Source organism: Gorilla gorilla, chromosome 6 (assembly GCF_029281585.2).
Source record: "Gorilla gorilla gorilla isolate KB3781 chromosome 6, NHGRI_mGorGor1-v2.1_pri, whole genome shotgun sequence".
NCBI lineage: Eukaryota > Metazoa > Chordata > Mammalia > Primates > Hominidae > Gorilla > Gorilla gorilla.
The window spans coordinates 141,304,380-141,318,142 of record NC_073230.2 but is presented as its reverse complement, the minus strand read 5'-3'; the positions used below and the strand labels follow the sequence as shown (position 1 = coordinate 141,318,142).

General features: G+C 48.0%; 1 protein-coding gene across 2 annotated transcripts in view; it reads left to right on the top strand.

The window, feature by feature from the left end:
- PLXNA4 (plexin A4) overlaps positions 1 to 13,763 on the top strand; it is a 451,337-nt gene that overhangs the window by 345,959 nt on the left and 91,615 nt on the right. For both annotated transcript variants that reach the window (XM_055392292.2, XM_055392291.2), the window contains exons 6-9: positions 697 to 820; positions 1,562 to 1,715; positions 2,898 to 2,997; positions 5,513 to 5,627. In XM_055392292.2, coding sequence (XP_055248267.1) covers positions 697 to 820; positions 1,562 to 1,715; positions 2,898 to 2,997; positions 5,513 to 5,627 — 493 coding nt within the window. The remainder of the gene's footprint in view (positions 1 to 696; positions 821 to 1,561; positions 1,716 to 2,897; positions 2,998 to 5,512; positions 5,628 to 13,763) is intronic.

The following is a 13,763-nucleotide window of genomic DNA, read 5'->3' as shown; positions in this document are numbered from 1 at the left end:
CTCTCCCACCTGCCTACATGAGGGGATTCTAAAATAAATCGAACATAGCTGCTTTTTTTGAAAAGCTCCTACTTGGTAGGAGAAGACTGCACTTAGCCCAATAATTGTCATATAATCTAAGAAATTCCAGACTTATTAAAGTAGGAGACTCCGAGGTGCTATGAGATCATAGGAGGAAGCTCTTCACTTTGCCTAGGGTGGGCAGGAGAGATTGCAGGTGCATCTTGACCCATGGCTGGAAGAAAAAGTAGGAACTGGACAGGTGGAGAAGTGAGGAGAGGGAAGTCCAGCAGAAGAACTGGCATGTTCAAAGCCAAGGAGGTATATTTTCTATATGAAGAAAACAAATCTCTGGTTGCCTAAGGAGGAGAAGAGAATGGCAAGGGCTAAGGATGTGCAGAGAGGGTGAATAGACAGAACTGTGCAACACCTTATGTGAGTTTGGAGAGGATGAGGGGAGTTAGGATGACTCTCAAGTTTCTGTCTTTGGCAAGAGGTGATTGAAATTGCCATCTTTTCTAAATTTGGGAATGATGGAGGAGGACCAGGCTTGAGGAAGGACACAAAAAGTTTAGCTCTGGGCGCATTGAGTTTGGACACATCCTGGGAGCTGCTGGAAACACCTGACCTCAGCATCTGCCCCTCTCTGGACCAAGCGGCCATCTCCTGAGTAACTCGAGGGTATGTCCTTCCCAGTTGCACCCGGAAGGAGCGGTGTGAGCGGTCCAAGGAGCCCCGCAGGTTTGCCTCGGAGATGAAGCAGTGTGTCCGGCTGACGGTCCATCCCAACAATATCTCCGTCTCTCAGTACAACGTGCTGGTAAGGGTCGTGGGGGTTGGGGTGGGGTCCAGGGATGCAAGGAAAACTCTCCCCTCACTAAAAAGTGCCTTAGCCCAAGGCCCCTCTGGAGGACTGGGCCAAGCCCGGCCAGCAGAAGCAGCTCGAGAGAAGGGTGCAGGATATCAAAGAATTAAGTGTCTATGGGGGGATGCAAGAAGGAGACAGGGACAGGACTATTGGGGAAGAGGCTCTATTCATAAAGAGTAGAAAGACAGGGAGCACCATCACCAAAAATGATCAAAGGATGACAAAGAATCAGAAAGGGTGTTGGGAATGATATCTTCAACTATAAAATGGGAAAGATGCATGTACAGAGAGAGAAAGGGCCACAGGTGACTTCCAAGTTCTAGCACTGAGCACTTGGTGGTTGGTGTTTCTATTTTTCCAAAATTGGGCCTAATGGAAGAGGTGCTCCATCAGCCATGCCTCAGTCCTGATCAAAATGGCACCAAGCAAATCCCTTAAGCATTCTTGTTTCCTGGGGCCAAATCCATTTCCATCCTAATGAGGTTTCTTTTGTCTCTGTCTCTTTGCATCTCACCACGGCCTCTGGGCCACTCTCCTAATAACCTGAGTCTCTTCTCCATGTTAATATTGCCTCTTGCTTGTCTTTGCTTTCCCTGTGATCTCTCTCACTCTCCCACTTTCTTTTTTTATTCCATACCTGTCCTTTTCCCATTTCACCCTCCTCCTTCTCTCCCCCTGCCTGGCTGTTCACAGCTGGTCCTGGAGACGTACAATGTCCCGGAGCTGTCAGCTGGCGTCAACTGCACCTTTGAGGACCTGTCAGAGATGGATGGGCTGGTGGTGGGCAATCAGATCCAGTGCTACTCCCCTGCAGCCAAGGAGGTGCCCCGGATCATCACAGAGAACGGTGAGCATCCTGGAGGCACAGCTGAGTGGCACTTCTTCCTCCTGGCTAGATAAGGAGAACTCAGGACAGATGTGGGGGGATCGAAGCAACCTGCAGGCAGGAGAGGGTCAGAGGAAGGGGCATGGGTTGGTGGGTGTGTTATGGGAAGAGGGGGATGAAATTTCCCTCCATTGCCCTTGGCATTGACTGTTACAGCCCTTCTGTCTCAGCCCCAGGTTAGCCCCCAAGAGTCACCCTCATCCTGGGAAAGGAACAGCTGCAGAGAGGGTGGGGAGGTGCAGGCCAGGACAGCAGCAGAACATGTGGTTAAGTTCAGCCTGCACCACTGGCTTGGCGGGTCAGTGGAGGAGGCCACTGAGCAGGAGCAGGGATGCTCACATGGCCAATCTCTGACCCTGGACCACTGCCTCCTCAACTCTGCCCTACCGGGTCTCCCCAGAGCTGCCTGTTGTTGGGGGCAAGCTGCCCTGGGAAAGACAGGAGTGGGCAGAGGCTCCATGCTGGTGAGGGACAGGCCCAGCCTGGGCAGATTGATTCCATGTTGTCCCTCCCATTTGGGCTGGTCACATTTGTTCAGAGCTGATTGATTAATGAGGCTCTCAGGGAAGGCAAAGAACAAGCCTTGAAGTGGGGGCCTAGGGTCAGGGCTGTGAATTAAACATGGGCTGCAGCTCCTCCCTGGCACCAGATGAGGATTCCAGGGTCTCCCGCCCCAGTGGAGCCCTGAGCCCCGCAGAGGAAGTGGTGTCAGAACAGGGGCTCTCTTTACAGAGACAGGGAATGAGCTCATGCATACACACACATACATGCAAAACTTCTTGCGCAGTTTGTGGCAGCATTCCTAGAAGTCTACATATGTGTTTCTCCTGGTTATGAATCAATTTTGTGAGTTTGGGCAGGACATCATGCATGCAAATGCACATTTGAATCCCTGGCAGTGTGCATCTGTGTGTGTACACATGGAAGAGTGGAAGTGATACGGTGGGCAGGGAGAATAGACAAGAACTGCCCTCTGCAGCTGCTCTCAGGGTTGTCCTGGGACTGGGTCTACTGAGTCAGAGCCCTGTTAAGCCAACAGCACCCTGGGGAGCAGGCTCCCTTTTCCAGCAGGTGTCACTGGTCAGGGAATCCCTGGCTTGGGGCCTCAGCATTCCCTGACCCCTCAGCCATCTCTCCTTGTAGGGGACCACCATGTCGTACAGCTTCAGCTCAAATCAAAGGAGACCGGCATGACTTTCGCCAGCACCAGCTTTGTCTTCTACAATTGCAGCGTCCACAATTCGTAAGTGGCCCCAGCCTTACCCACTTCCTGTTCCTGGGGTCAAGTTTCATCCAAAGATCAGAAAACCCCATCACTATTCCCAGGGAGTCACCATTTAGAAGCCCCAGAGGAGGCCTCCTTCACTCCCTCTCCTCTGGTACCCACAGGGAGTCACCATTTAGAAGCCCCAGAGAAGGCCTCCCTCACTCCCTCTCCTCTGGTACCCACAGGGTTAATGGAAAGAGACTAGAAGAGCAGAAAATGAGAACTTATGGAGTGAGGCTCTCCACATCCCTACGCATACATCTTCCCTGACATCAATCCTTCTAACTCAATTCCATTTCCACCATCTGTTGTGGGGTGGTGCATCCCACATGAAGAACAGAGAGCAAGCTCCATGGGCAGAGAAGGGAACTGAGGAGGGAGAGAAGCCCCAATGTGTGTCCAAGATTGGGGCAAGTGGTCTAACCACTCAATTGCGTGCTCAGCTCCCCACAGGCTGCCCAGGCTGAGTGCAGACAGGCTGGTAAGGGCCAGAGGGAGGCAGAAAGGTGTGGGGTGGGCAGACTCTGGCTTAGGGGTCAGGAAGCCTGACTCCAACTCGAGCTTTGTTTGACTTAAGTATCCAACTTCCAATGGCAGGTGGGGAGGGCAGAGGCTCTGGCTCTGTAGCCGGACCAGCTGAGAAGCTCAACCCTTCTGTGCCCCAGTGTCCTCTATCAACAGGGAAATCATAGTGCTCCTTCCAAGGGCGTCACACAAATATTTACCAACTGATGTGGCAGGAGCACTGTCCCATCTGAGCAGTCATTGGCTGGCACCCTGTGCTGGCTGCTAGCCCTGAATATCAGCTCTGCCTACCCTGCAGGACAGCCACAAGGGGTAAAAGGGCCATGCTAAGGAGAAGCATTTACAGCCATGTCTGGCCCAGTGTTTAGGCACCACATGTGTTCTTGATATTATTATATTATCTTTTCTTTATCAAATAATGGGGTTGGACCAGGTTGTGAATGGGCCAGCCTTTTTTTCTTCTCACCATAGAAATCTTAAACTGAAAGTAGGTGTGGATGCCCAATATACAGAATAGATGGAAGCAGGAGCTCCTCTGATTAAAGGTTGGGGGGCCTGGAACTCCTCTCCACAGGAGCCCCACAAAACTACACATTCTCCAAAGGAACTCCATGGCATCCCCAGAGTTCCACAGAGCAAACCGTGGGACCTGACCTCAAAAAACCCTGCTTGCTTTAACATACTCCTGTTTTGCCCTCCATGCATGATAGGTAGCTGACATGACCAGAGATCTAGGCTGGTAGAATTTTAGGGTCTATTGATCTGCTTATGGCAGCTGTGAGTCTAGAGCTTAGCTCTCTCTGGGGCCCCAAGTAAGAAGGCATCCAGCCCTCCCAGCCAAAAATGAGTTGCTCTAGGCCTGGGACTCTCCTCTTGCCTCTTGCGGCAGAGCTGTCCCTGTCTTTACCACTCGGTGGCCTAATCCCTCCCTCCACTTTCCCCTCTGGGGAAGCAGAGTAAATAGGTGAAATCATGTGTGAAGCTTTCATTAAGCCCATAAAATGATTTTAAGTATCTCCCATGTGCAAGGGAATGTGTTGCTCATTAGACACAGTGGAGTCAAAAATCAATGCAACACAAAGACTCAATCCTTACCCTCCAGGAGTTGATGGCCTACAGACTAGTAGAGGAGCTGGACAGGTAATGGTGAGATATGACACAAGATGGCCAGGACTGTCCGAGAGATGTCAGCCAAGAGATTCACGGGAGAAGGGCCCAGGGTGACCAGCTCTTCCTTGGTCAAGCAGGTAGTCAGGTGGAGGACAGAAGAAATGGTGCTCTGGAGGGAGGAATGGCTTGTGGGGAGAGTGTGGCCTATTCGTGGCCAAAGCAGCAAACCTGCGTTGGGGGCAGTGGTCATCTACACCGTGAAGGGCATAGCCTGTATGGAGAGGCATTTGAGTTTTTGGAAAAAGGAACCATGTTGGGCTTTTAAGGAATCAGGAGCTCTTATAAAATTGTCTTGGTTTCCTGGGGTAAAGGGGAAAGGTGGGGTTGCCAACCATGGAGGAGCCATCGTAGTGAGACAGCAGCCTCAGTCACTTCATCCTGGGGCAAGGTGCAGATGGCTTCTCAGCAGCAGAGACCCGGAGTCAATTTGCATACAAACCTAATCTTTTGTTTGCCCCAACTCTTAGGTCTGTCTACACAAGCCCTCGCTCCAGACCTTATCATTCCCTCTTTTGAAAAGGAGGATGTTATCCCATGGAGATGGAGGAGGGCTAATTTGGCTTTGGGGGAACGGGGTTGTCAGCTACATATGGGAAAGGGAGGAAACCAGAGACCATTAGCTTCCCGAGGTCTTGGGGAGTAAAGAGATAGATGTGCATAAGATCTGCCCTTCCTGCACATTCAACGGTGGTTTCTCTTAATACTAAAAATGTTTTGCTAGACCCTAGAGACTCAAGCCCTCTGCTTTGGGCTCATCCAGGTTCTTAGATTTGTGCCTCCCTTCCTCTGTGCCCAGGTGCCTGTCCTGCGTGGAGAGTCCATACCGCTGCCACTGGTGTAAATACCGGCATGTCTGCACCCATGACCCCAAGACTTGCTCCTTCCAGGAAGGCCGAGTGAAGCTGCCCGAGGTAGGTCCCTGGCAGCCAGAGTGGTGAGTGTCTCTTGTTGTGAGCATGGGACACAGAAGAGAGGCATTCCCTTAAGAGGAGAAACCAAAGGAAAACTGTGCAGGACCACCCCCTTCCTCCTGGCTCTTAAGGGTCCACTTTATAAAAACAGGAAATATGCCAAGCTCTGTGCTGGGACTGTGGGTTCTGGATCAGCCCTGGAGGTTCTGTTACAGACAAAGGTGTATTCCAGGTCACTCCAACCAGAAGGATCCTCCACACACCAGGTGGGTCCTAGAAAGATTCCAAAGAGACGGGTGTGTTGGTGTGTCCTAGAAATAATTGTAAGTACACAGCAGGACTGTGTCCAGACTCCTCAGCTGTTCCTCAGGGCACCGTTGACAGAGGAGAAGTGAGACCCCCAAAGAGGTCAAGCTGAGTAAAAGGGAGAGAGATGAGAATGAAAGAATGGTCAGCTTGTGAGCTAGAGCGGTGGTTTTCAAAGCGTGGTTCCAAGACTAGCAGAATCTGCACCAGCTGAGAACTTGCTAGAAATACGAAGTCTTCTGTTCCATCCTAGGCCAACTGAATGAGAAGCTCCGGGGGCAGGGTGCAGCAACTTGGGCTTAAACAGGCCCTCCCAGTGGCTCTGATGCTCGCTCCAGGTTGAAGAATCGCTGAGTTACTGTTTGGCTCTAAGGCTAAAATGTGACCTTTCTATTCCCTCTGAATTTTTATTCTTCTTGAACACTCATCCTCACTGTACCAAAAATACTTTCTGCCTATGCTGTTACCTGTCTTGGAATGTCAGAGTGTGGGCAAGGACTTCTGGGATAACAGGTATACCTCTGGAAAATTCTGTTGTTCAAACATGACAGTGTTTCTTGCACTCTCTCAGCCAATATTGGGCTCAGCAGGCTCCAGCACCTTCACCTGCAACCCCTAGTCTTGGATGTATCTTTCAGACCCCTTTACACACCACACAGGTGTCATGACCATGTGGCCAGCCCCACAGCTGTGAGAGAAGGGATCTGTCCAGGTGCAGGAAGCATAGGGGATTTGGTGGGGGGAGGGGGGCAGGAGGGGCATTGAGAGAACACACAGGCCCATCAAGTGCCCTCCCCGTCCCAGACTCATACCCCACTAAGAATCCTACCTTTGGCCAAACCCTCATGGCAGGAGAGAAGCTGTTTATTATCTGAGGCTGAAAGGGAAGGTCAATGTACACCCCACACTAACGCCTGCTGCATGGGGGCTCCCCTAGCACGGTGGGTAGTGACTGCACTGTGCTTAGCCATCAGAAAATCCCGGCCCAAATCCCGTTTTGCCCGAATCCTGATGGCTGAGCAGGAGTTCTACAGGTGGACAGTAAGCAGGGTGATTGATTTTAGAAGTAAAAGCAAGGAGGGGAGATGTTGTCTGGGGAGAGGATGATCCTGATTGAGTAACAGACAAGGGGAGCAAACAAGAAAGAAAGAGTAGAAATTTGAAAACCTTCATTAAGATAATGAAATGACTTGGGGCCTTTGGAAGCCTCCACATAGCTCAAATGTTTTGATTGCATTTTATTCTTGGACCTCCTTGCTAGATAAAACCTTTGCTAGATACACTAGTCTGGAAAGCTGGAGAGAGGCTGAAAACCTTTGTCTCAGCTCCCATGAAGTTCCTTGCAAGTTTCAGACAGAAAAAAGAAGAGATTATGGAAGCCTCAGACACAAGAACAACTCCCTCTCTGTGGGAATCTGTTCATGCCTGGAAATAGCTACTATGGATTCACAGTCAGGAAAAGAGACCCTGGCTGAGATTGTCCCTTTATAGGGAAAGGGAGGAGAGTGGTTGCATCTTGGATTTTATGTAAGAGTGTGAATCTCATACTTATGTGTCAGTTCTCTATTTTAACAAAGACAACATGGATATAAAGGTAATAAGAATGAGGTGAGTCAGACAGCAAGGGCATGTCCTTGATAAAAGGCTGCACAGTCTCATCAGCCTGGCCAGGCCTGTCTCAGGGTGTGGTTTCAGGAGCAGAAGGACTGGTTGACCCACCAAGGCTGGGGACAGGGATGTGGGAAGAATCCTTTTCTTGTTCTGGTCTGAAACCTGCAAATAACTTGATGGGAGTTGAGACAAAGTGGTCCTCAGCTTCTCTCCAGCTTTCCAGACTGCCATATCTGGCAGAGGTTCTATGTGCGGAGAGGCCCAAGAGTAAACTGAAAGCAAAAACAATTGAGCTAGCTGGTGGATTTTGAAGGCCTCTAATCATTTAATTACCTTGCAAGAAGCTTTTGCATTTCTGCTTTTTCTTTCTTGTTTGCTCTTCTTGTACCAAATTTCTTTCTTTTAAGTATAGAAGAGGAGCCTCCTTCTGTTGCTCAGAAAGAGGGAAAAAGAACCAGAAAGGAATAAAATAAGGCCAGGCGTGGTAGTACCAGCACTTTGGCAGGCCAAGGTGGGAGGATCACTTGAGTCCAGGAGTTCAAGACCAGTCAGGACAATATAGTAAATTCTCCCCAATAGAAAAATATTTTTATTTTTCTACAAAAAATAAAAATAAATAAGTAAGTAAGTAAGTAAGCTGGGCATGGCGATGCATGTCTGTAGTCCCAGCTACTTGAGAGGCTGAGATGGGAGGATTGCTTGAGCCTGGGAGATTGAGGCTGCAGTGAGCCATGAGCAAGCCACTACACTCTAGCCTGGGCAACAGAGCAAGATCCTGTCTCAAAAAAAAAAAAAAAAAAAAAGAGGGAAAAAATAAAGAATAAAATAAGAGCCCACCATGTGTCCCAGGGCAATGCAGAGATCCCTTTAGAAGAATGATGGCTTCAAGCACCCAGACTCCAAGCCAGGTGGGACACCCCTCTATACCTGACACAAGCAAAGACTGCTGGGGATTCACAGCATCTCAGAGGATGGGATGCCAGGGCCCCGGAGAAAGGAATTAGTCTGGAGGAAATGGCCGAGAGAAGGATATGGAGCTGTATGTACTAAGCTCTTGCTGCCATGCTGAAATCCTCTCCATTTCCCATGAGCCATAGTATGGTGAGCCTGGCAGGCCATGGCAGGGAGGGGCTCCGGGGTAGTTTGGAATTGCCCATGCCTCCCTTATCACATGGAATACATTTTGGCTCCTCTTTACCTTGGATGTTTATTTATTCTAAGAAAAGGAAGCTCTAATGGGGAGCTTCTAGTCCAGGTTTGGAGGTTGCATTCTACCCAGCTCAATCCCAGGGCCATTTTGAATGTGAGCATAGAGGTGAACCAGAGTTGGCCACCTGGTGATGGTTGTTGTAGCATCTTCCTAGTGAATGTGGCAAAGAGGAAACAAGTAAAGAAGTATGTGTGGACTACTGACTGACTCCAGCCATTTGGGGTCAGTGAAAGGAGGTCATTGTCCTCAGAACTCAAAAGACAGTTCCTGGCTGCTAGTGTAAATATGAGGATTTTTTTATGTTGTTGTTTTGCTTGCTATATTTTTACATTCTATATGTACTTATTTTAGCAATATACAGTCATGGGCTGCTTATTGTTGGGGATGCCCTCTGAGAAATGTGTCATTAGGCAATTTTGTCATTGTGCGAACATCATAGGGTGTACTTATGCAGACCTATGTGCTGTAGCTTACTGCACACCTAGGCTATATGGCATAGCCTATTGCTCCGAGGCTACACACCTGTACAGCAGGTAACTGTACTGAATACTGCAGCCAATTATAACACAATGGGAAGTATTTGGGTATCTAAACACATCTGAACATAGAAAAAGCATGGTAAAAACACAATATTATAATCTTATGAGACTTCTGCTCTATATATATAGTTTGTCATTGACTGAAACATCCCTGTGTGGAACATTACTGTATATTTTTCTGGGAAGATATAGTAGCAGGAGTAAGGCGTAAAAAAAAAAACTACCCAATTAAAAGGTGATTTTGTGGAAGCCCCCAGACACCTATGTCCTGTCACCAATCTAGGGGAAGAGCTTACTCACAGCACGATAATCTGAAGTTTTGTTATGATTTAACTCTTCATTCTTCATTACCCTAAGCATTTCAGCCATACTCAAGGCATTGTGAGAGGTTTAAAGGTGAAGAAGATCTATGGAGATCTGTGTTTAGAGATCTGTAAAATGAGGACTTTGTTCTACATCATCTCTAAAGTTCTGTCATTGTAAGCAGAAAGAAGCTGGAAAGCCCCCAAGATAAATCCATGCCCAAAAAGTGGTCAGGGGGGCTGGCGATTATAGAGTGAGTGTCAAGTCAAGGCTTAGGTCGACCATCTTTACCTAACAGGGTGACCCATACCCTCAGGGCCTGCAGTTCCACTGAACATCCAGCCCAAGGCCCACTCTCTTGGAATGAAGGTATACCCAGGCCCTGGTGACTCTTCTGCAAATCTCTGGGGTTTTCATTTCCTTTTACCCTTTGAGTGAGGGGATGCAGACAGTGTCCTTTTGTTAGCTAAGAGTGAGGCTGACAGGTGGCTTTTCATCTATCCGGCACCATCTTGCATCCCAGGAATGCTTTCATCTGTGCGTCTTCCATTTCAACAGTAGCTTTGTTGACTATCAGGGATATTGAATTACCTTTTTTTTTTCCTGAACAAAGAATGCGTTCAGGTGAAGTTATTGGACTGGAACAGAGAACTGGTCAATCATTGTTGTTATTATATTAATGGCAAGTATTCTACCATAATTACAATTATTAGAAATAGAATGCCCAATAACATATGTTGTTTATAGTAACTATATTCCAGTTACAAGGAATGATTTTGTTTCAACTAATGATGGCATTATGATAACAGCCCTGGGTCTTCAGATCAGCTGCCAGAGCCTTGGGTAGCCATTAACAAAGCCATGCCCACCCCTCTACTGAGCAGGAGCAGCCACTGGTCCCCAGGTGGTTTTGGAATCCATCCCCAGCTCCTCCACAGGCCAACCTGGACCTCCCATCAGGCATACACACTTAAAGATGATGCTTGAGAAACAAAGGTGAACTTCCTTGCAAAAGCAAATCCATTGGCAAGAATTTGTCCTTGATGGACTATTTTGCTGTCTTTTCTCAACTAAACTGAAAAGCAAAGTGAGCTGCTGCTGAAGCTGTATTCTCTGGGCACCAGACTAGAGAGGCTTTGCAAGGAGGGCAAAGCACATCTGGCCCCCAGGTGTGCAGGCTCACCAAGGAGGCTCTCAGGAACGCCTCTTCTCTTGAAGTTCAACCAGCCTGCCTACTCCAGAGAATAGTTGTAAGATCAGAGGAGGCAAAATGAATTCTATTTGATTTGCAAAGCTGTGTTTGAAAGCTTCTCCCAACATCCCCTAATACCCCAACACCCCTGAAAAGAAATTCAGAGCCAGGATGAAATCCGGTATCAAAAGGATCAAGTCCTCTCCAGGACTGAAAAGCCGGCAAGGCCGAGAAAGTCCTAGCTCATGGGCTGCTGCTTGCCCCTGGTGCTGAAATAAGCCCCAAGCCCTGAGACAGGAGCAGACCAAGGGCATTGACCCACTGACTGGACTCTGGAGGGAAATCACCAACCTACTTTGTCAGCAATTCTGCTTCCCTTCTTGCAGGGAAGGCATTCCTGGGATCCAACCCAAGGGAACAAAACCACCCCTGCCATGCCTTTCACCCTCCTGTGAAAAAAAAAAAAAAAAAAAAGCAAATCCAGCTACAGAACACGCTCCCCACCCATGCACCACCCCCACTCCAGGTATTCAATTACTGGGTTGCCATTCCTCCAGACAACTGCACTTTCCATCAATCTTGCCTGCCCCTCCCCACTTCAGGTTATGGGTATTTCCTTTTTATATTATTACTTTGCTCTCTCTATAAACCAGCCTGTCGTAGATCACACTAATGGCATTATAAACTTGGAGAACAGCAAGAAAATATATGATGTGTTACATTTTTGTATTGGGCACTGTGGTTCTGAGAAGGTGAGTATAAATTTGGGGGGTTGGTTGGGGTTAGGGCTGGCTTGTCTTTGGGACTGATGAAGGCTGAGGTGACTTGGACAGAGGAGAGCTGACCTGCAAATCATTTATTCCTTAGCTGCCCCCCAGGTCCCTGTTCTTCCCTAGTGCTCTGTTTTCCCCAATCTTGCTGTAACAATAAGAGAATTAAAGCCCTCATTTTGTAAACACACTAGGGGCTATAAATTCAAGGGCCTATCCCCCCAGTCTGTAGGCAGCACCAGCCCTGAAGGCAGCCTTTTCTCTCCCAGCTAGGCTGCATTCTTTATGTCCTTGTTCAATTATTTAAATATGCAATGAAGCCTCTGTATAAAGCAGTCACTAACGTGCTGGACATGGTGGATAGAAAGTCATCATTCTCGCTTTTATACTTTGGCTTCGTGTTCCTGCCGTCTGCAATTAGCAGTGCGATTTGTATTTTGTGTGCATTTCAGTGGAGACCAAAATGTGCATGGGGCTGGACAGTTGACCTGGAGCTCGCCGGAGTCACCTCCTGAATGCCAGGCCTTTAAAGGTGTGCTTGTGCCTTGAGCTGCTGCCACTTCTCACCCCCCTGCATTCTTAGAACTGCAGAATGTAGCCACAGGCAAAACAGCCTCCGAGGGAGTTGGGTTCTTTTGGCATGCATGTGTCTCCAAAGAATCTTGTTAAATACAGGTTTTTCCATCCTCCAAAAGCTGGCCCTTTCAAATCATAGTTCAGAGATATGGCTTCCCTCAAAAGAGAAGGGCAGTATGTTTTTGAGGAGTTTTGGATGGAAGCTGGATAGTCATCTGTGGATAAAGGTCAGTACGGTGATTGGGTGAAAATACTGTGCTCATCACTGCCATGGGCAGAGTGACGTAAACGGTGTCCTTAGTGTCTTTATCTAGAACATAGGAGTGATCTTATATGTGTGTGTGCATGTGTGTGTGTGTGTGTCTGAAACAATATAGCACATGGAAAATATGTGGAAGGGGATGGAGGTAGTGGAATGGACACTGAATTGAATGCTTGTACCAAGTTAACCATGTTAATTAGAATCGCAGCTGTATCCCATGCTGCCTATCAGAGCCAGTTGCTCAACTGGACAACCATACCAGGTTGCAACATACCAATTATTAAAATATTAAAACATGTCCCTGCTGATAGGTGAAGAGCCACCCCTTGGAGGCCCACCTCCCCCATGCCTTCAGTATTCATTCACTGGTTTACTGAATGCCACATTTTGAGCTAGTTTTGCAAGTATTATTATCCCCATTTTAGAGGTGGGAAAACTGAGCTTCAAAAAGATCATACAATTATATATTCCAGATTATCAGCTGGGTTATTAATAGAACTGGGACTAAAAGGAAAACAAACCGTTCTTCTCTATACTTAACACAACAGCAAATGCGTGGGGCTTTTTTCTACACCAAGCAATTCTCCAATCCTCGGCAGAAACCACTTGGGTAGCCTAGAACTCAATTCATTTCTGACACTACCTGCCCAGAGTGAGCATTGGATCTCACAAGTTAAAGGGCTGAGTCCCACAAGACTGTCTCCACTTCAGATGCCAATTGCAAATCTGAGGTTGTCACCTGCAGTTCTGACCCACCAGTTTTAAGTCAGGGGCTCCCACAATCCCCTCCTCAGATTGGATAATTTGTTATAACAGGTCACAAAACTCGGGGAAACATTTACTTACATCTACTAGTTTCTTTAAAAGGGTATTGCAAAGGATACAGATAAACAGCCGGATGCAGCAGTGCCTACAGCAAGGTATGGGAAGGGGCACAGAACTTCCTTGTCCTCTCTGGACACCACCCTGTCAGCATCGCCACCTGTTCACCACCAGGGAAGCTCTCCCAACCCCTTCACTTAGGGTGTTGATGGAGGCTGATTTACATAGGCATGATTGATTAAACCATTGCCCACTGATGGTTGAACTCAATCACCAGCCCCTCTCCCTTCCCCAGAGGAGAGGGCTGAAGTGCCATCCTCTAATTACATGTGTGGATCCTCTGGCAACATACCCCCATCCTCCAGGAGTCACCTCATGAACATAAACTCAGGTATAGTGGAAAAGGGCTTACTGTGAATAACAAAAGATGCTCCTTTTCCCCCAATCATTCAGAAAACTCCAAAGGTTTTAGAAGCACCGTGCCAGCAGCCAGAGGAAAAGACCCAATATATATTTCTGATGTCACAATATTCCAGGGACTACAC